We start from the raw sequence: 20,149 nt of genomic DNA, 5'->3' as shown, positions 1-20,149 counted from the left end.
CCTCGCCCTCCATCAGAGGATCCTAAAGCATGGCTGAGTGCTAACTGCACTGTCATGTCAGAAAGAATATGCAAGGAAAAAATGCCAGTAAGTGGGAAAACCCAAAATCAAAAGTGGGGGTGGAAATCAGAGACAAAACTGAGAAATCTGCTTAAGGCAGTGAGAAAACTCAAGCCTTGCTCATCTCCAGAACAACCATCTTCACTGTGCATCAAGTCCCAGCTCTTCCAGCCACCTTCCCTTAGGATCTGAGGCAAAGGAAGATGGGAATGCCCCACACTCCGAGAGCCATGTCCATCCAGGATTCATAGCCACAAGAAACCCAGCCAGACATCCCCACAGCACGCTTTCAAAACACAGAAAATCCCGAGTCTTGTCCTTTGTATTCATTTTTCCACCGAAAGAAAATGCCTAATGTTTAATGCCAAGGGCAGGTTTTCCTACTGTTGTTACAGGAAAATCTGAAAGTCTTCTGTGAAACATATTGTGAGCTCCAACATCCTAGCCACGGAATAGGAGCCTTGAATCCTCCAGCCAACCCTAAATGATCATCCCACACTTGAGCGAAATACATAGCAGTGAAAATACGCTGTTAAATTCCACAACAACAGAAAAAAAAAAAAACCCACAAACTTTTCTCTTAACTACTGGTAAGTGCTGTTAGTTCTTTCATCAGCAGAGTCACGCAAGATGCACCAAACCTACTCCATATACATCCATCTATGTAAAACACACACTCTCACATATATAACACACGCGTATTACAAATTCTCCAAGACATGAAGTGCCGCTCCGCTGCATTTCTGCTCAATGCACCATATTGGACACGTTCTGCACACAGCTGAGGTCCATCAGAAATATAACGACCTTCAGCTCAAGCCAAAGCCTTTTGCCGGTGATGTACAATACGCAAAACTAAAGCAGCTCTTTGGAAACAACATTGGCCCAACCGTGCCACCAGTACCCCATGGGGGCAAGACCAGAGCCTGCAGACATTTGTACCGTGTTTTATGGACAGGGAGGTCTCTTTTCAGAGCCGAGGGAAGACCATCAGCACAGAGAGCAGTCTTCAGGCTGGTCACGGTGTATAAATAGCTCACCTCAGGGCATAACCCACTCAAACCGTGGGATGTGCCGCTCGCAGGAGGCAAAGCAAATTGTCTGTGGTTAAATATGTGAAAGATGAAGCAGTCAGCATCCAAAAGCAGCCTTCTCAAGAACTGTATAAAAAGTAGAAACAAGCCTAAAACATACTCTAGGATCTAAAATTTCCATCTCTCAGCCTCCTCCTCCATCAAATCACAGCTCCCTTCTCCCCCAGTCTGCAGAGCTTCAGGAAAGGAAAGACTCGGAGGCATCACTCACCTAGTATTAGAAAAGGAACAGATCTAGTGTGTCCATAGACCTGAAGGAGAGGGGACAGTAGCCTCCTAGATCCTGCACCACAAGCAATGACCTCCTCACGTTTTCCCCCTCACCTTTTTACCGCATCGATGCTTTTGCAGCAATACAAGAATTTCCTGAGGCGTTTGGCTTGTGCAGCAGATATGATGCAGCAACCTCTCAGTCGCTTGCACCCACGCTTTATTTCCGAAGCCTTTCATCACCTCAGCAAACCCCCGCCACGCTCTCGCTGTTTGGCATTGCCAGCACAGGTGAGGAAGCGGGGCTGGGCCACCGAGATCTCCTTAGTGGCCATGAGCAGCAGACAGGGCTGGAGCATCCAGGGACACGGTGGGGCAGGAGGGAGCAGCCCGGGTCTGCAGGCAGAGCACGAAGCAGGAATGGCAAACAGAACAGGAAGGCAAGAAGAGATGCTCTTGTGTTCTGGGCACGTGGAGAAGTCAACGGGCTGGATTTGATGGCAAGGGAGGCTCTTTCCCGTGCCTTTTATCTTTGCTGCTTCCTTTCCTTTCTACAGAGAACTGGCTCATCTTCACCAAGCTCACCGAACAGCCACTGAGGCTTTAGAAAAAGGGAAGGTGAAGTGGGGAATCCTAGACAGGCCACACAGAGAAGAAAAGAAAGGAGAGGAGAGAAAAATGCCCCTTGGGTTTGGGAATCTACCCCGTGCCCACCCTGAGGTGGTAGCTTTGCCCTGGCTCACTCAGTGCTCCACCAGCAGCAAACTCCAGTGGCTGGTCTCCTAAACAAGCTCACCTGAGAAGCCTTAGCCTGTAGGTACACATCTCTCTGGGCACACAGAAAGGCAATGAAGGGTCCAAACAGACTGAGAGATTGAAGAAGAGATAGGAAACTTAAGTAAAAATTAAAAAAAAAAAAAAGGTGGCAAAAGAATCTATTTGGTAAACAACCAACCCGTTGAATTCTAGTCTCAGACAATGTCGATCCATGAGCAAGTCAGTTGTGATTCCCAGCACAAGGAAAACACAACGGGGATGTGCAGTCATTTGGCAACCTGCCACCTTGTTCCTTTCCCCATGTGGAGGAAGATGCCTCTCTTAGGCCTAAAAAGGGCAAGATCATGAGCATGGACAAGAGCAACGCCTTAAAATTCTGCCCAGTTGGGAACATAACCTCACCTGCAGCAAGATCCCTGGAACTTCCCTACAACGCAATACGCTGCGTAAATTTAATGTCATCTCCTTCAGGAGATACTTCACCTTAGCAATATCTTTTACTTCCATTTCAAAAGAGAGCAGCTGTACTTTTGGTATTGAAGACCATCTTCTACCTCCCCTCCTGCTAAAGCTTGGGAAGAAAAGGCAGCTGGAACTACAGAGCCTGAAGGAGACTGCGAGGGCAGCCCTGAAGCAATGAAATTGTCATGGAGAAAGGACACTGGAGGATGGTGGGAAAAAGGGCAGTTAGTGGTGATGAAATGCCATGGGAAATAGAAGCCGTTGCATGGGACATGGGGTAAAAATCCCCCAGGAGCCAGCTGTAGATACTCTTCTGTAGTGCCAGTTGGAACGGGTCGGGGTTGCAAAAAGATCTTCCTAGGAATTTTTCTGTCCCATGATGAGACTGTCATCAGGTAGGATGGTCTGGAACAAAAAGGGAGGAACCAGCCCCTTATAGATGACTGTTGTTTTAGGAAGTAATTACCCTCCTTGCTAGGCACCCCTGGCTTGAGCACTCCTCAGAGGGTCCTGCTGGTGCCAGACCCATGCCACAGCACTGCACCGTGGCTGTCAAGGCCAGACAGCCAAGTTCGGTTTCCTTGTGCTTGATTTCTGCTGCTTAGAGATGCAACACACAAGGTAAGAAACTATCCATTATTGATAAGTGCTCTGCACACAGTTTAACTTTAATAAAGACACATTAATATTTTCATTTAGAAACAGAGGAAAACAAGCTCTTTGGGGGCTGGGCTGAATCACCACCTCATCAGAAGTCGGCATCCATCGCGTGCGCCCAAAGGCTAGGTAGCACCTTCCTACAAAGCCTCACCAAAGCACAGGCAATACGCCCTCTCTCTTCTGAGGCAAGGGGGATAGGGAGGCATCTTTTCAGCAAAGTGAGTACTTGAGTGATGTGGCAATTCATACTTCAAGGAGAGGATCCATTTCTCCCTCCTCACCTGCCCTTGCTGATACATGGAGTCCCACCTGACTCAGACGCTGAAAAAAATATTTCAAGAAGTCATCATCGCTCTCGTGAGTCATGAGAGAAGGGGAGGAAATGACTCCAGGAGAGATGATTCAACTACGGGGAGAGTTGAGACAGAAGAAAACATAGGCTGGAGAGTGCAAGAAGCTGTGGGAGCCCCACTGCTTCAAAGGAGCTTAGCACAACATGGAAGAAATGCAGAAGATCCAATTTCTCCTCCTGCCATCAACTCCCCTATTTCCAGATTTTGTTGTCAGTACCACCAATCCAAGATGCCAAGAATTTACATGCAAGCTGGAGGTAAGAGACTGCTCCATCCAGCAACTGTACTCTGAAGGAGGCTTCTTGAAGGGCCTAATTCAGCTCACAGGATCATTGCTTCCACTACAATAAACCAGCACCAAGTGCTCGTTATCTAACCAGTGCTGCCAGAATCACTCCTTCGCATCAGGCCCAGCATCAGGCAAGCCCTTAACAGTGCACCAGCCAGTCCTGCCCAAAACCTCAACCAAAAGGAAGTCAAATTGGAAGACGAACAAGGTTATTTGTACCTCAGGCTGCAGTCCTACACTTGACCCAGCACCAGAAGGTGCACAAACTCTCTGCAAGTCTGTGAGAGTCAGAGCAAAGGGTAAGAAAAAAACACAGCAACCAGTCAGCTGAAACTCAAATGGCACAGTGGAAACCATCCAGCAGAGTCTTGCCACCTAACCCAGTGCTGTTACCCTGCTCATCCCACAGGAGCCACACGTTGGCCAGCTGTGTATCAAGTTTGCAATTAACTTCTGTAACCCATGCCTTCCTGCAGCACGTACAGGTGGTGCACACCTTCAGAACATTTAATAGATGATATCTGCTCCTGCACGCGCGGAAACTGTGCAAACACAGGGATGTAAACTCATATTAAGAAAAAAACCTGGTCTTCGTGTTCTTCACTTGTGCAAACCCAAATGCAGTGGTGACAATGTCACACTTCAGCTCCTCCCATTCAAGCTAAAACACTTGGTATGAGTGCCAAGTAGGATTCATATTTACCTCCCAAACTCAAGAGCTGAACAATCTTCTTCACCCAAATCCCTACAGTTACCGTATTGATGAGTTACTGTGGACAATCTCACGCCATCCTGTCAGTCAAGCTGGCCTTCAAGCACACTTGACTCAGATCCTGTCACATCTTGAGACTCCCCTGGCCTACATGGGTGTCTTGCAATTTCTTCTGCGTACCTTGTCTAAGCTGCTATTTCTTACCCAACTATGGAGACAGGTCACTTCCAAACTCTCACTGCTTTAGTCGTGCCTTAGTTACACCTCAGTTACTGCAACACCTTGTCCCTCACCATGGTACTTTTTCCTGTGCTCCCATTCCTGCTGATCAAGCTGAAGGGTGACCAAGTCTTTTTGGTGACAGTCACTATGCGGACACAACAGCTACGCTACCTGCTCTGAGCCTCTGCCTTGTCTACTGTCCCACAAAAGCACCTCTAGTTAATCAAGTTGCAAGGCATGCCCAGTTGGCCATACTGCCAGATGTCCACTGCACAACTTCATCCTGCTTGCTACAGTCAGGTAGTTGAGAGGACACTACAGCTTCTGAGGTGAAACTCTTACACGGCTCCCATGCCCCTCTGCAGCAGAGAGGGTATCTCCATCTCTCCAGGACGGCAATTACTCATCTCTGCCCCGGTAGCAGAGAACACGATAGCAGAGCAGGGCCCCGATGCTGCCTCGTTACAGCCATCGCCAGGTTTTACTCCGCCAGCACCACAAGCAGGTCGCCTTTCTCCACTACAGATAAAATGAATTCATTTTAAAAGGAGTGCTACAAAATAGGGTGATAGATCGGAAATGTACGCAGGCACCCACGAGGGCAACTCAAATACCCAGTCAATCACAGGATTCAAGTGCCAGACACCAGCACAAATAGTTCAGTGTATCTTCTCCTAAACAGGTTAAAAACGTCCACTTGTCTGAAACACTTCCATGAGCTACTGCAGGTACCGCAGTACCTTTGCTCCCGCTCACCACACCCCCAGTTAACTCACTGAGTCAAATTTGCTGCCAGGCTTTTGCTGGTATTTTTGTGGCAGCACCTTCAGGTGTTCACATGACGGCAGGAGGAGATAAAAAGCAAGAAGATACCTACAGTAGACACTCACATGATACATCTTCGCCTCACACCCCAGACATAGTCCATATGAATTTGTGTAATCGCAGGATGCAGTTCCCAGAAAAGGTCGCACAACCACAGAAATTACTTTGAAGCCGAGATCATAATGCTACGCCAGCATCAACCCTCCTCTTCAAACCGAACATAGCAGACAAAGGATGAGCACACAGGCCCATCACCTTACCTTTAAAGCACGGACTTTCTTGGCCAAGAGGCTCTCGATGTCTCCTGCAACCTTCTCCACCAATTTCCTGGGCACGTTCTCCTTGACTTCAAACAGGTTTCTGTTCTCGTTGTAGATCTAAAGAGGGAAAAGAGAGAAAGGCAGACAGTCAATATTAGAGAGAAGTACAGCAGTCTTCCCACAGAAAAGTTGATTCTCTAACACAGAAGAATTTTAGCACTGTGAATTAAGTAACAGTATCAGTTTTGGAAATGAGGGGAACAAGGGAAGAAAGGCTCTGCAATCAGGGGAAAAAAAAAAAAAAAAAAAGCATTCAACCTGCTGCCCACACCATTGGCTTTACAGCTGCTTTCCTTCATGCTTGCAAGTTATGAGCATCCCCGCTCTTGCTCAAAAGCTGAGCTGCCCACCACACCACCCACACTCCCCACCTCTGTGGAGCCAAACCAGCAGCACAGGCAGAGTGTGCTCATCTCTGAGCAAGCCACAGTAAAGCAGCACCCTCAGGAAACCCAGATTTCTACCACCAGTCCAGAGGAGGGATTATCCTGAAGGCCAGATGCAATTACCTGGATTGGAAGGTTTACACCCAAAGTGTGCAGCCATGACCTGTGGGCCGCCATTCCAAGCCACATCGTACAACTGCAGAGGACAAAGCCAGCCCCAAGGGAAGTGCGATGGCATCAGTGCTGCCCCAGGAAGTGCTTCGTCTCACCACGAGACTCTGCAACCACCAACCCCTTCGTCACCTCCTCAGATCATTTCCCAACTCGTTACCTCGGCCTGTCTGCAAACTCAGGTGCAATCAACACAGTAAAGAGAGAAGAGCTTTTCACAATCTTCTGAGATTAGGGGAAGAAAAAAAAAAAAAACAAAAAACCTCACACCTTATCTTTTCTTAAGATACAAGAGAAAAACAACACAGCAAACAGGATTCTGCTTCTTTCTGAATTCTCAGGCTGCTTGCAAATACCTGCAGTTCCAGACATGAAGACATCTTGCAGCAGACAACCCTCCAAGGACAGCCGGACCTCCCCAAGGAGTAGGCTGATTCCACACTTAACTGCGATTTCCATGCTAAGCATGTCTGGTATCTACTTGAGCTTGCATGATCCTTGGGAGCTGAATCATTGCTTCCCATGGGACAAAAATCCCTCTTTGCTGTAGCTTCATTAGAGGTGAAATGCTCTGCCTGTACCTGCCGGTTTGTGGCAGACCTGACCATTACGACAGAGGAAAAGAGTAGGTGGTGCAGAAACCATGTCTCACGAAACATCTGCCTACCTCTGCCCTGGGTCTCGGAGCAGCATCCAAACACAAACAGTAAACCAGCAGCTTCCACAAGACAAACACGTACCTCGGAAACCCCCACATTTTGCTCTGTGCGGGCAGCACAAGGGCAGGACTAAGGAGAGGCTTGGAGACACCCACCAGGCTGGTATCACCACAACCATTTCTCTTGGTGGAGCCAGCAAAAATATAGGTCCAGGCAGGCAGGCGCCCAGGATCTGGAGAGCAGCACACCACACAGCTCAAGAACAGGACGAGACCCTCCTGATATGCTGGGAAACTACTTACTCCACCCTTTTCCAGATGTTACTGTGCTGGAGCTGGAAGTGACTCTGATTGCTGAAACGCAGCTGCCAATGAATTCAAGAGCCTGAGTGTGTCCAGTGTTTTCCCCAAAAAAGCCCCAAGGGATGCAGGTAACCTGCCCTGGCTGCCAGGACGGTAACCTCCTCGCCTCTATCAGTGAGGTGGCGCACAAAAGGCTCAGACCTGCTCGTTTCTGAAGTTTCTGGACAAAACAGCATTTCTGTGAATTTTTCTGGTTGCTGACCTGCAACAGCACTGCCTGTGAGCCAAGAGCAGAGATGCAGAAAGCCAAACATCTGCGACCCTCGTCCAGTTCCTCAGTCCCTAAGAAACAGTGGAGCACGGCTCCAGCGCCCTCCCTGAAGCTCTGCTCACCCAGGCTCCAGACCTGCCAATCTTCAAGGAAGGGTAACTCCAAGCATTAAATTTTCAGCCAACTTGATTCCAAGGGCTTCACCCAAATCATTTTGGTCCCCACACCACCCATACTTCACATCAATTTGACAACACTTATTATAGGTGATTGTTCTGTGAGCACGGTGACTCCAAAGAGGATGCTTTAGTAAGAGGACACATTTTAGAGGCATCCTCAGACTCCAGCAGAAGTTATTTCTAGGCGTTCTTCACATCAGAGCTCCATCACACCCCGAGTTTCAGACCGAAAAGCACGTACTGCCAGTAGCAAAACACTCCCTGCTAGAGAAAAACACCCCACGTCAGCACAGAAAGGGTTAAAGCGAGGAAAGCTTGACACAATGCAATATTCTCTCCTACTCTTTTTTTCTCCCTTTGGTTAGTAACAGCATAAGAAAATGTGTTTGGAAGGCGCGCACTACCTCCAGCTGAGCAGCGGCAATTAGGAAAGCAAAGAGGAGCAATCTTCAAGGAGAAAGCTCTGGGTAAGGAGGGCGTCCTGACATCAGTATTTTCCCATTATGAAACAGAAAATTGGCTCCTATTGGTTATGGACAGAAATGGTGCCTGTCCACAAGGGAGGAAAAAAAAAAAAACCAGAAAAAGAAACCAGGAGATGTTCCTCCAGCCCTCTCCGCAGCTGCAGAGCTCTGCCGTCTTCTTGGCTGAACAGTTCACCGGCGTTAATTAGAACAATCCAGCACGAATTAGCAGCGACCATACGAGCACGGTGATGTACCAGACAGGCAGGGGAATGAAGGGTAGCGCTCCAGGCAATTAAGATAGCTTTGCACTCTCCATTGTAGCGTTTTGCTTCAGGTTGTTTGGAGCTTGGCTGGGTTGTACTTGTCTGAGGTGACATTTCCCATACTGGGTTTTTCTTTGAGCTGAATCAGAGAGGGAATTTTCTGGCCAAAGACAGCCCAAACGTTCCTCAGCAATAGCAAAAGCCCTTAGTTTTGTCCAGATCAAAGTCGTTCTCATTGAAAGTCTTCTGTGATCTGGTGCTCTGGGACCTGGGTTTGAAATTTGTAATAGCAGTGACCTTGGAGTCAAGAAGCCGCTGCTTCTCATTCCACGTAGGTGCACTCGCACGCAGCCGTGCCGGCCCCCTCGGGGAGAAGGGGCTGCAGGTTGCGTGCTCGTGGCAGACTGGGTTTTCCTGTGCAATCCCTTTGTGAACGCACCCCAGCCCCTCGACGGGCAGGGTGAGCGCGTGACAACTCAGGGACATGAGGGCGAAGCCCGGTCCCGCAATGCTCCAGCTGTGCTGAAACGAGAAGTACTGTCCCTGTGTGAGCCCGGCTCCATGCGGTTGGCAAACGCGAAGTCACTGGACAGGAGAGGGGCCGCACAGAGCCTCCGAGTTACCCACGGAGGTATTCATCCTCAGGCAGCACAGAGGAAGCTGTTATATTCAGGGGACAGGGATTGAGACCAAACTACAAACTGCAAATCTCAATAAAAAGTCTACAAAGGGCTGAAGCTGAATACAGGAGCCACAAGATTCCAGCACGGCCGTGGAAAGAGGGGTCCAGCAGTGGATGCTGAGAGTGAACTAGTAAGCGGCAAGAGCAGGGGGAAATAGTAACACAGGCAAAACAACACAAAGTACTGAGTTGAAATTAAAAAAAAAAAAAAAAAGGTGGCTTGTAGTGGTGAGAAAAATCAAACAGCTCAAGACAACCTGCAACATGAAGAATTTAATCCCAAATACTTCTAAGCTGGTAACACAGCCAATTGCCAATAGACGCTCACAGCAGCAGCTGTACAACTGAGGAGGTGGGTCTGATACTGCCTCAGAACATCAACTCCCTCAAGTCACTTCTTTGCCTTCCTCCCAACGCACAACAAATAACGCTCATCTCTGCTATTTGCTCCCTCTGTGCCTACAGACCCAGGGAGACGCCACTCCCCAACTCCCTGTGAGCGCACCCAGCGTCAGGAATCTGGGCAGCCTGAGGAGGAGCAGAAGAGGGTGCAGAAATAACCCACAAGCACCGAAACCGCTGCTCCACGAGCTGCCACGAGAGGACCCAGCGCCCTCCCGCGGGTTGAGGTATCTCATGATAAAACACGAAGGAAAATAAACTCCAGGGGAGCTCCCATTAGCCCGTGTGCCTTTGGGCACCACTAGGAAGTTGAAATTGTCTCATCAGCCCCAACCTTGCTGTTCCCGCAGGAGCAGCAGGGACAGTCTCCAGCCTCGTCACCTGGGACAAGAGGGAAGACACTGACGGGAGGGCTGGGATGGCGGGGTACACCTCCAATCCAAACCAGACCCCTTCTCCTCCCCTCTCCTCCCAGCTCTATTTCACAGCCCCCAAGAAGCAGCTCTTCCCCAAAATCCAGCTGTCAGAGGGGCAGCACTCTGCTGTGCTTGCACAGCACCATCTCCATGCCAAGACCCCCCCCCTCCATCCCACTTCACAACAAAAAGCTGAGCCCTAACACAGCAGCTGGTGGCCCCAGCGGCTCCCAGTCCCACTGGACCAGGACACAGGCCATATCTGAGAGAGGCTGTGTCTGGTCTGGGTAACAGTCATGCAGAATTTTTATTTCCCCCCACCCCGTATGAATCCAGTACACCTGGTTTGGACAGCTGCAGTCCAAACACCAGCGTTTAATCGCAGTGCAAACCTGGCATGTTTGCAAAAGAGCAAAGCACCACGCACGGCAACAGGGCAGGCTGCCTTCCCGCTCCCGGCGCATCGCACCTCAGTGCGGGGTGGTGCTCTGCTCAAGGGGATGCTTCTGGCTCCTGCAGCCAGGCCCGTGCGGATCAGCTCCGCGCAGTGACCCAGACAGGGTCTCCGCAACGGGAATTCGCTGGTACAACACACACGGCAGCAGAGCACCTGCCCCTATAGGCACTGCTTGCTCAGATGCCCGTCTAGCGCTTCTCCTGGGGCTTCAGGATCTGCTGGTCTCCACCAGACAAGCGGTGGGTCTGGCCCGTTTTGAGCCTCATCTCACCTGCGGTGGGGTCCTGCCATTTCCCTACACCGCAGGGTATCACAGAGGAGGAATGGGGGGAACCCTTGAGCACACATGCTCATGCCTTGGGTACATGGAGCACACCCCTCTGATGGAGAGGGATGAGGGACAAGAATTGCCCAGTGACACAAACGGCCAGCAAGAGCACCGTGAGATGGTCCAGGCCGACCAAGGAGCACTGTGGCTGGGTAACAGGGAGGAAAAGCCGTGCGGAACACTAGAGATCCTGCTGGAAGATGGAGCCTGCTCAGGGCCACAGGCAGAGACAGCACGATGCCCATCTCACCCCTCGTCCCCGCCGTACCTACCGTTGTTAAATTTCATTGTCTAGTGCTTACAGTTCTTGCAACGATGGTAATCATCGTGGTGTCTATATTACATTAGGAGTTGTCAGCCTCGGCGCCACGTCAGGGATAATCAAGCAGGCAGTGATAGGACCGACAGCGGCCTCGCTGACAGCCTGCCAGGACAATCGGTGCTGCTGTACCACGCTGCATAGAGCGGGTCACACGCCATTGCGGGGACGAGGGGGATGGGGGATGGCAGAGGGTACAGGGATGGCCTTCTGGAGAAACAGCCATCAGCCAGGAAGGTGACGGATCCCAGTTTTCCCTGTTGAGGAGTCAGGAGGGGGGAAGGCAAAGGGAAGCAGTCACAGCTGAGCAGTGGCGCCACAGCCCAGCGAGGGTTTTGCACATCTGCCCCACGCCAACTCGCAGAGCGGGTACCACAGATGCCACCAGCCCTGATGACACGGCTCCACGAGCACAGCCTCCTCAGCCGGCTCCCACCGAGCCTGACCTGCCCCTCACTGCGACCTCCGCCTCATCCTCAGCGAGAGCCGCTGCTCCCGCAGCCTGCGGATGCGCTCGAGCAGGTGCCGGAGGCAAACAGCTTGACATTTACCAACTCCATCTCCCCCTCTCCTCGCGCAGTGCCGTGTCCCTGCTGCGCTCCTTCCTTCCACCCGGCTAATAAAAGGCGAGTGCCCTCCGAGCAGCTCTCCACAGCTCTCCTGTGGACGCAGGACAGGGAAACATGCAATTTTGCTGCTCCTCAGGGATGGTCAGCTATAACTGAAGCAAACAAACCACAGAACTAAGGTCTCCTTCCCTCGCTAAAGAGCCTGCTAAAAGGCAGTAGCTCCACAGAGGACACGGAGGATGAGAGGAAGGCAGCCCCCTCCACCAGGGATGGAGAGGTGGAGCTGCTCCAGTGCTCCCCGTCCTGCCCCAGCACCCACCTCTCCCAACCTCTGTGGCACCGGCTGGACTTCTGCTCCTTCAACCCGGCATCACGAGCCTCTACGGCTGAGACTCTGGGCCTGCCAGCCCCGCAGCAGACCTGAGACTGCTATGCATAATTTAGCAACCAGACAGGGATAAAAGGCTATGCGTGGTTAGCCTGGATTATAGAAAACCTCTCCCGGCCTGGAAAGCTGCTTTTAGTCTTCAGCAGCTCAAACCCTTGTACGGGGAGCTCTCAGAGCAACAGACCTGCCTGGGTGGCTGCAGAGAGTGAATCTTCTGCAAGGTAATTCAGTACTACACAACTTCAAACTCAGTCTTCTCCTGTTAGATAAAATGCTGTAAAAATAACTGCATAGTTGAAAACGTGAGGTCTCGGCCAGGATGGGAGCTCTGCCCAGGCACCTCTGCATGCTCACAGCCACTCGAATGGCATGGGTCTTGCTGCCAGGTCAGGGCACGAGCCCACCTGAGCCTGCTTTGCTAACATGTGAGAGGGAGAGAACGGCTACAGCATCTCAGACCAATGCCCAAACGCATTCAGAGATCACACAATCTCTAAAAATATACACTTGTACAGTAAAACAGGAACAAAACAAAGAAACACAACCTGGTCCTTGACTCTGGCTGCTCTCTTGGTTATATGGGACATAACAAAAGCTTCATTAAGGAAAATACAGTATTTTAAAATGGAATCTCAACTGCTTTCCTTCAAGATATCTGCAGAAGAGTTTAATCAGTTTGATTAAGTCATGTCTGTACAGAACAGCTGTATTTCAGATCAGCATCATGCAAACCGCACCTAGAATACCCCAGGTGCACCCTAGGAGGGATGCTGTCACAGACAAAGATGTACTTCCTACTGTATTTCAGCTTTATACTATTTTATCAGAATCAGTGCCCCCGCACAGTGGATCATACTGGGTTTACCCTGGTGTCCCCAAGAGAATGAAATTACGCCGTGCTGAAGCAAGGGACAGGTCAGATCAAAAGCTGCATTGATACAGCGGCACAAATCCTTCCCCGCGAAGCTCTCCCAGAAATACATGCTTGGTTTATATTGGTTCAGCTGCACTCCATTTCCCACTGGTTTACCTATAAGCAAGGATTCAAATAAATTTTGGACTGGATCCTCAGTTTAACTAGAAGAGGTTTAAGTGCTCTCAGGCAGGAGGGAGGAAGGGGACACCGACAGAGGGTTTGGAGAGGGGAATGGAGCAGGAAGCCTAGGAAGGGAGGGAGGGTTTGTGACACGGCTCCCTTGCTCACCCTACATCGAGCGATACAAGACCCTGGGATCCTCGGACACTTGACTTTAATTAAATAACCAGGCCTCTTTCCCGAAACAGCTTTATCTTCTGTGCCAGAAAAGCTGCTGCTTCTTGCAGGAAGGGCTGAGGAAAGAGGCTGTGCAGCCTCTAACACAGCTCCCAGCCATATTTTGCAGGCTTTCCTTCTAACGACGCAAGAAAGAGTAACAATTACCTTGCGCTGCCTTTTATTCTTATTGATGACTACCACTGGCTAAATTCAGCTCTCAGCTGCAGTGATGCAAATTTGGGATAACTCCACTGACATGGAATTAAACTAAATCTCTTATTAGAGCTAGAGCAATTGAAATCTAGGCCAGCACTGTCAACAGTTACCCCTACAGTTTTCTGCAGAGTAATGATCTATTTTAAAGAAATTGAAAAGCTATTGCTTTTATAAATAGCAACTTTGCAATTCTCTTGATTTACCTTCTGATGCAGCTTTAGGGGCTCTCTCTGATCTTCAGGGATTCATGTTTACAAGCTCTTCTCCCTAAACTCAAGCACTGGAAGCATTTCTGTAAATGCACAGCTAGAAGCAAGGCTGGAAGAGATCCACTTGTCCAACCCATGCCTCTGGCTCATGCAAGATCTACTTCACCTGCACCATTCAAAAGCCCTGCTTTGCCTACCGGTGGTGGAGAACCCAGGCTTACCTGGCTTCCAGTGATCTCCTAGCCAGCCTGCTAGAAAGTCAGTACCTACGTCTGACATGAAGTCCTCCCTGTGGTGGCATAGGCTCATAAAGCTTCTCCTCATCCCCACAGGATACGAAGAACACATTTGTAGACAGCTTTCTCCCACACATTTCCAGACTCATCCTTTCTCCTGCTAGCGCTTCCCACACCCTGAGCCACTGGGGTCCAGAAACTGAGATTTTCACAAAAATACACCACATACCTGAAGATTTTAATAAAGAGGTGACTCTTTGCAGAGTCCTGTCAAGCTGAGGTTTTCCACTTAGTTCCACCTCCAAAGCCCCACCAGCAAGATGCAGGCAGCAGCACCAAACCCTCCAGCTGAGAAACCCAGCCCAGGTTTTATTTTTCAGCACAGTCGTGGAGGGGCAGAGGGGCAGGACAAACAGGCACCCACAGAGATCCCACGGGACGTCTCTTCTGAAGGCAACCTCCAGAGATCCAACGTCCAAATGGAGAGGCTCCACTAAAAGATTCAGAAACTTCTGCAGCATGACAGAGAACGGGGCTGGGAAGGATCTCATCAGCTCACGTCGTCTCAGCCCTCTCAGGTATCCCCAACCGAAGGCAGTACCACAGATGTGTCACTGCTAACATAACCATCACAGTTATCTCATCCCTAACATGTTCCTCTGGCCCATTCACAGCGATAGACATTCCTGCACCTCACAAGACAAAACGCTCTGTGCATCATGACCCTACTTGAAAACTTTTCATGATGCCTGAACTGAAAATCCTTTGCTGTGATTTAGAACAGTGTTCTTGGTGCAAAGACATGGAATTAATGAAGAACAGGCACTTCTGCCTCGTGCTGCTGTGCACCAAGATTTGTCCTACTTTAGGTTCTACTCAAAAACTCAAATTCATTTGTTCCTTCCCCACAAGTTAATGCTTCTCATATCCACGTGACTTGGGTTCAAACTACAATTATGGCAACAATTCGGAAATGCCCTTGGTAGAGTCTTCACCCCGGTGCTTTTCAAAACAGTCACCAAAATATCCAGGCGTCTGTCAAAGCTGGGCACTTTTGATCAGACACCCAAAACCAGAACTTTGGGGGGAAAGAAAATACAGCTTGGGAGTGAGATGGGGGAAAAAACAGAGCAAAACCAGAGCCCAAGTCTTGAGCATAACAAGGCACACATTTTTTGATGGCAGGCCAGAGAGACAGTGCAGGAGTGCTCAGCCAGGAACTGCAAGAGCAGACCTGAGGAATTCTGGGATCCCAGGTCCGGATTTGATTGCTGATGAGAGCGGGCTGATGAGCGGCTGCAGCCTGCTGTGGAGTAACAGAGCGGGAACTAAAGGTAAAGATTGATGTGCAACTGCAAAACTGCAGCAAAGGGGAGCTTCAACAGCATCTGTCTGTGCTGTGTCCCACCCTTTTCTCTTCCTCCACCTTCCTCATCTTCACAGCCTCCAAAATACATGATCATGCCAATGAAAAACTGCCATCGTCAGTCAGATGCGCCTGCTAAACCCAGTCTGCTGCTGCAGCCCCCTGCTCCAGGCTATTTCCGCGCAGGATTTGCTAGCACACAGCCTCCCAGCGCCTTCCAGGTGCAGCCGTCACATCCCAGCCCTGCCAGCCCGCTGAGGAGCCCTCCAAATTAAAGAGAAAATACAGTGGGGACCTCTTAGCGGAGCAGTAAATCGCCCTCCTCCCTGCACCCGCCTTCTTCTCAACCAGCTGCTCATTTAGCTGCGGCTGCAACAAACAAGCAAGGCACAGGGCTGCCCACCATCATCACAAAAAGGACCAGAGATGGACAACTCCTCGGTGGGGAGCAGAGGGCAAGTGTTCCATGGATCCACCCTTCACAGAGCCCACAAGGTTTCCCACACGCGGGCGCTCACTCGCTGGGCTGCAGGCAGAAGCTGCTCCCTGCTGCACCATCTCCCTCCAACCTAGCCGAGCACCCTCCCTCCCAAACCAGCCACCACTTGCTTGATCAGCATTTCGGGGGTTAATGATGGCAAATTCTCCTCTGTCAGCCATGAACGGTGCAGCAGTGACTCCCGGGCTCTTCCACCCTCGCCCTGGTGTCAGCCAGAGCAGGTCAGCCACAGCTCTTGGAAGGGTGGTCCTCAACATCAGAGAAGGACCAAGGCTGATCCATACAACTAGCGTAGGTGATCTACTCACTACGAGATGAGTTGCAGGCTTGAGACAAAGAAGGAAGGGCGGCCTGCTTCTTTCCCAGGCAGAGCCAGACATACAGGCTTTGCAGGAGCAGGTACATACGGGCTCTGGGTTTCTGTTCTTCATATGGCCAAACAGAGACAGCAGGTTGATCTGCAATCCCAGCATCGCTCCTAGAAGGCAATAAACTGCCTATGCACACTGCTAAGACTGCCAAGAGGGCTGCCCCGGAGATGGGGAGGAACTCTGTCCCCTGGTCCCCATTGCACCCCAGGATCAGCAGGAGGCAGGGAAGCACCCACAGCGTGAAAGCCAGAGCTGGGTCAGAGGGAGCCGCACTCCTGGGGCAGCCAGAAGTACCCACTCCCATCTACCCAAACACCAGCACATAAATCTGCATGCACACTGCCATCCCCACGTGCCTTCTTCAGCTCTTTCCCAGAATCTGAGGTCTCTAGTCCCTGCTGTCTCCAGATCCATCTGTTCCCGCAGGAACAGCTCCCCACCCAGCTTTGCCTGCGCACTTTGCTGTCGGCACAAAGCGCTGTTTCAGCTCCACACCTGCACTCTCCCTGCAACAGCGTGCGATCTTAATTAAGCTTTAGGCACAGATGGGGAGCAATTGTCTGGTGCTTACGCCTGAGAGAGGGGACTTGGTCCGTGTTCCCCCTTTGCCACACACACAGTACCATGTTGCCTCCATGATCACGGGCAAATCGTCTTTCTGTGTCTGAAGGGTCCCACTGACCTCCCACTTCGAAAGAATTTCTGGTTAATTTGTGCAAAGTGTCTGGAAGCCTTAAAGGAAAGGCAGCACATGAACAGAGAGGACTGGTTTTTCACCAGGAGCCTCTAGGAACGGATTGGCACATTAAAGCCACCACAAGCAGAAACAAAACTCTCGTACGGCTCAAGCCGGATGCCCAAAACACTGGTGGATATTTTTTTCCAGTACTTTCCATTGGCATTAGGAAACGCGTATGTGGCCTGTCATTGCACATCCAGAGCAACGGTCCTGTCACTGGGATCTAAGATAACATAACCAGGGAGAGCAGGACCAGGGATGGATTCAGATCTACTCCGCATAAGGAAAAGTTGCACCAGGGACCATTTATGGTGAAGTATCAGTCTCCTGCTGTTCCAGCATAAAGTTAATCGGGGACAGAAATTAATCTCTCCTAACAGCATGTTTCCAATTTCTGATTTCATCCCCATTTGCTTGCAGCTTATCATCAAGGGAATAGGAGACTTGCAGCATGGACAAGCCTGGCACACGCCTCCTCCTTTGGTAAAGACTCGCGTGCACCAGTCGCAGGTCCACGCACGCTCAAAGCAACGCATCACTGCTCCGTGTGCAGGCAGGCACCCTCCCATCCATACGGATCCGCCCGCTGTTGCACAGGTAGACGTGGCGAAAAGTTATGCACACGCTTCAGGGAAAACATATGCCCGGCCATCAGCTTTACTCCAAGACAGGGTGAGGGACAGGGGGGGAAACAAGAAGAAGAAATCCTCTCCCCAGAGGGAGAGTGCCAGAAGAGCAAAGTGGCATTTACAAATCATAAGCATCTCCCTTCCTTTGCCCAGAATGTTAATTAGCATTGCTCTCAACAGGAGCGGCAAAAGCTGAAACCCAAGCAGCTTTAAAGGAAACCTGGCTGGCAATTCTTTGTGATGAGATATTTCGGCTCAAATGGTGAGACATCTGATGACAATGCAGCAGGAGCTTTTTAATGCCACTTTATAACTTTCCTCCTAAAACAAAGAAGCAAGTTCTAAAGAGGAAATCACCATTTCCCAGGGCCGAAGGTTCTGCCTCGTGTTCCCAACGTCAGGGTTTTATTCTGTAGCTGCTTCTCCCAGGCCCGGCGGATCACGGATTGAGCCCCCAGCACGGCAGCAGCGCTCCGCTCACTCCCGCACGTCGCTGTGCTCCGGACTGGGCAAGCCTGCAGTGGAGCTCAGCTGATCACACAACAGAAAAGCAGGTTTGCAATTATACCAATAAATAACAGCGCTGGCTTCATTTTGTGTCATAAATAAAACTTACACAACTATATAGACCACGTGTATTGCTGGGTGTTTGGATGATCAGTATACATCTTAAAGTATCATCAAATTTTAGCCACAAAAATTGTAGCAGGAAACGTGCTTCACCATTTGCTTCTCCTTCTAGAGCCGTTCCCTTTCCTACCATGAGTCTCCTCATCCAACTCATCAAAACCACTGCGGTCACCAGAAAAATGCTCTGCCTCGAGCGATCGATGGTGTGCTCCCAGCACACCCAGTGACATAGAAACACAGCCAGCAGGAACCGGTACCCAATCACCCCAGGCGATGGGGCTGCTGGAATCAGATCCTGCATCCCAGCCTCCCAATGCAGGCAATGGGCAAATCCACGGAGAAACAGGAATTCCCCGTGTCCCTCGCTAGCGTAGGGTCCTGCCCTCCTTCCGCCTCATTTTTCCAAGTCTGCCGTCAGGCTGAGGAATTTCACAAGCAAGTGGTTTTGCGTGGGGCTGACTCAATAGGACATAATTGACTCTTGCTGCAAAGAATTAAGTGCTCTCAATAGAGATGTCCATTTTTAATGCCTTTTTTATTCTTACTAATGAATTAAGCCAAGATAACACCAAGTAGTTCCCAGATGAGACTGATTGTCAAGCGGATGAGGATTTTATCAACAGATTTATCCCCTCCCTTTTTCTATGCTTAACTCAGAAAAATCATAGTTTAAAAAAAAAAAAAAAAAAAAAGATACAAGCGGCCAGAAATGCCTTTTGCTCCTTGAAAAAGCAGAAAGTAATCTCTCCAGGAGATTCTTTTCCCAGCTATATTAGTTATTACTGCCTCTGCATGGTTTCCAGTTACGTGTGCGTTTGAAGAAAAAGTGGAAAAAACCTCCCGAGTTCACAAAACTCCTTTATCTCAACCTCAGGATGCTTCGGTGAACATTTTGAATGAGATGACCCATAAAGTGATTAACAGTTTATTAACTTTAAGGGCAAGTCATCCACCACCACAGAAAAGCAACACAGTATCTCTAGACATGCTGGGGAGCTTGCTTTTGGACACCAGTGTTCTCACTGGTTTTTGGTTTTTTTTCCCCCTTTCTTCCTTCCTTTTTTAAATAAAGGCGTGCTTCCATTTTGTCCTACCCCCTCACTTCCCTACAAGCCCACTACCCTTCCAATTCATGGACCCGTACCCAAACCTGCCACAGACGCTGCTTCCTAAAGATCACTGCTCTGAATCACAGAAAACACGTGCTCTCCATCTCAACTTCCTCCAAAAATCCCTCACACGCAGCCTGGAATGTCAAGTGCTGTGGCTCCGATCATCTGTTCACTAGATTTCAAATGCTTTCTCAGATCTTTCTGTGCCCTGCTACTCAAGGTCCTTGTTCTTGTCTCTGCACTTTGCTTATGGTGCAGAAAGAGGTCCACCACCTTGCAGCCCTTTTCCAAGCAGCTCAGGACTCTCAGGGGAAAGAGACCACAGTTCCTACTGGGGAAACCATCCCAGTTCTGCTGGAGCTCCAACCTGCATCTCCAGTTGCAGTTCCCCACACGAGACGGGGCCCTGATTTACAGAACTGGTTTGCAGCCTGTATGGCTGGCTGACCAGGCTCATCTCACTTTCTGGAGAAAGCGAACAAGGATCTCCCCGAAGGATTTCATACACAGAAGTTCTGCAGCAGGTAGGGAGGAAAAGGACAGGATGAGGCACGGCAGAAGAAACCACAGCTGGGCTGATCCGCTCAGGAATTCAGCACGGTCTGCACGGCCAGGCTGGACAAATGCGGAGGTCGAGCGGAGGA

General features: G+C 50.1%; 1 protein-coding gene across 3 annotated transcripts in view; it reads right to left on the bottom strand.

The window, feature by feature from the left end:
* Nucleotides 1-20,149, bottom strand: part of CACNA2D2 (calcium voltage-gated channel auxiliary subunit alpha2delta 2) — a 204,799-nt gene that overhangs the window by 116,757 nt on the left and 67,893 nt on the right. For all 3 annotated transcript variants that reach the window (XM_086755540.1, XM_086755542.1, XM_086755541.1), the window contains exon 3: nt 5,925-6,041. In XM_086755540.1, the coding sequence (XP_086611666.1) occupies nt 5,925-6,041 (117 nt within the window). The remainder of the gene's footprint in view (nt 1-5,924; nt 6,042-20,149) is intronic.

Source organism: Chlamydotis macqueenii, chromosome 10, assembly GCF_036417535.1.
Source record: "Chlamydotis macqueenii isolate bChlMac1 chromosome 10, bChlMac1.mat, whole genome shotgun sequence".
Taxonomy (NCBI): domain Eukaryota; kingdom Metazoa; phylum Chordata; class Aves; order Otidiformes; family Otididae; genus Chlamydotis; species Chlamydotis macqueenii.
Note: the sequence above shows the minus strand (reverse complement) of the source record. Positions and strands in the feature narration are given on the sequence as shown.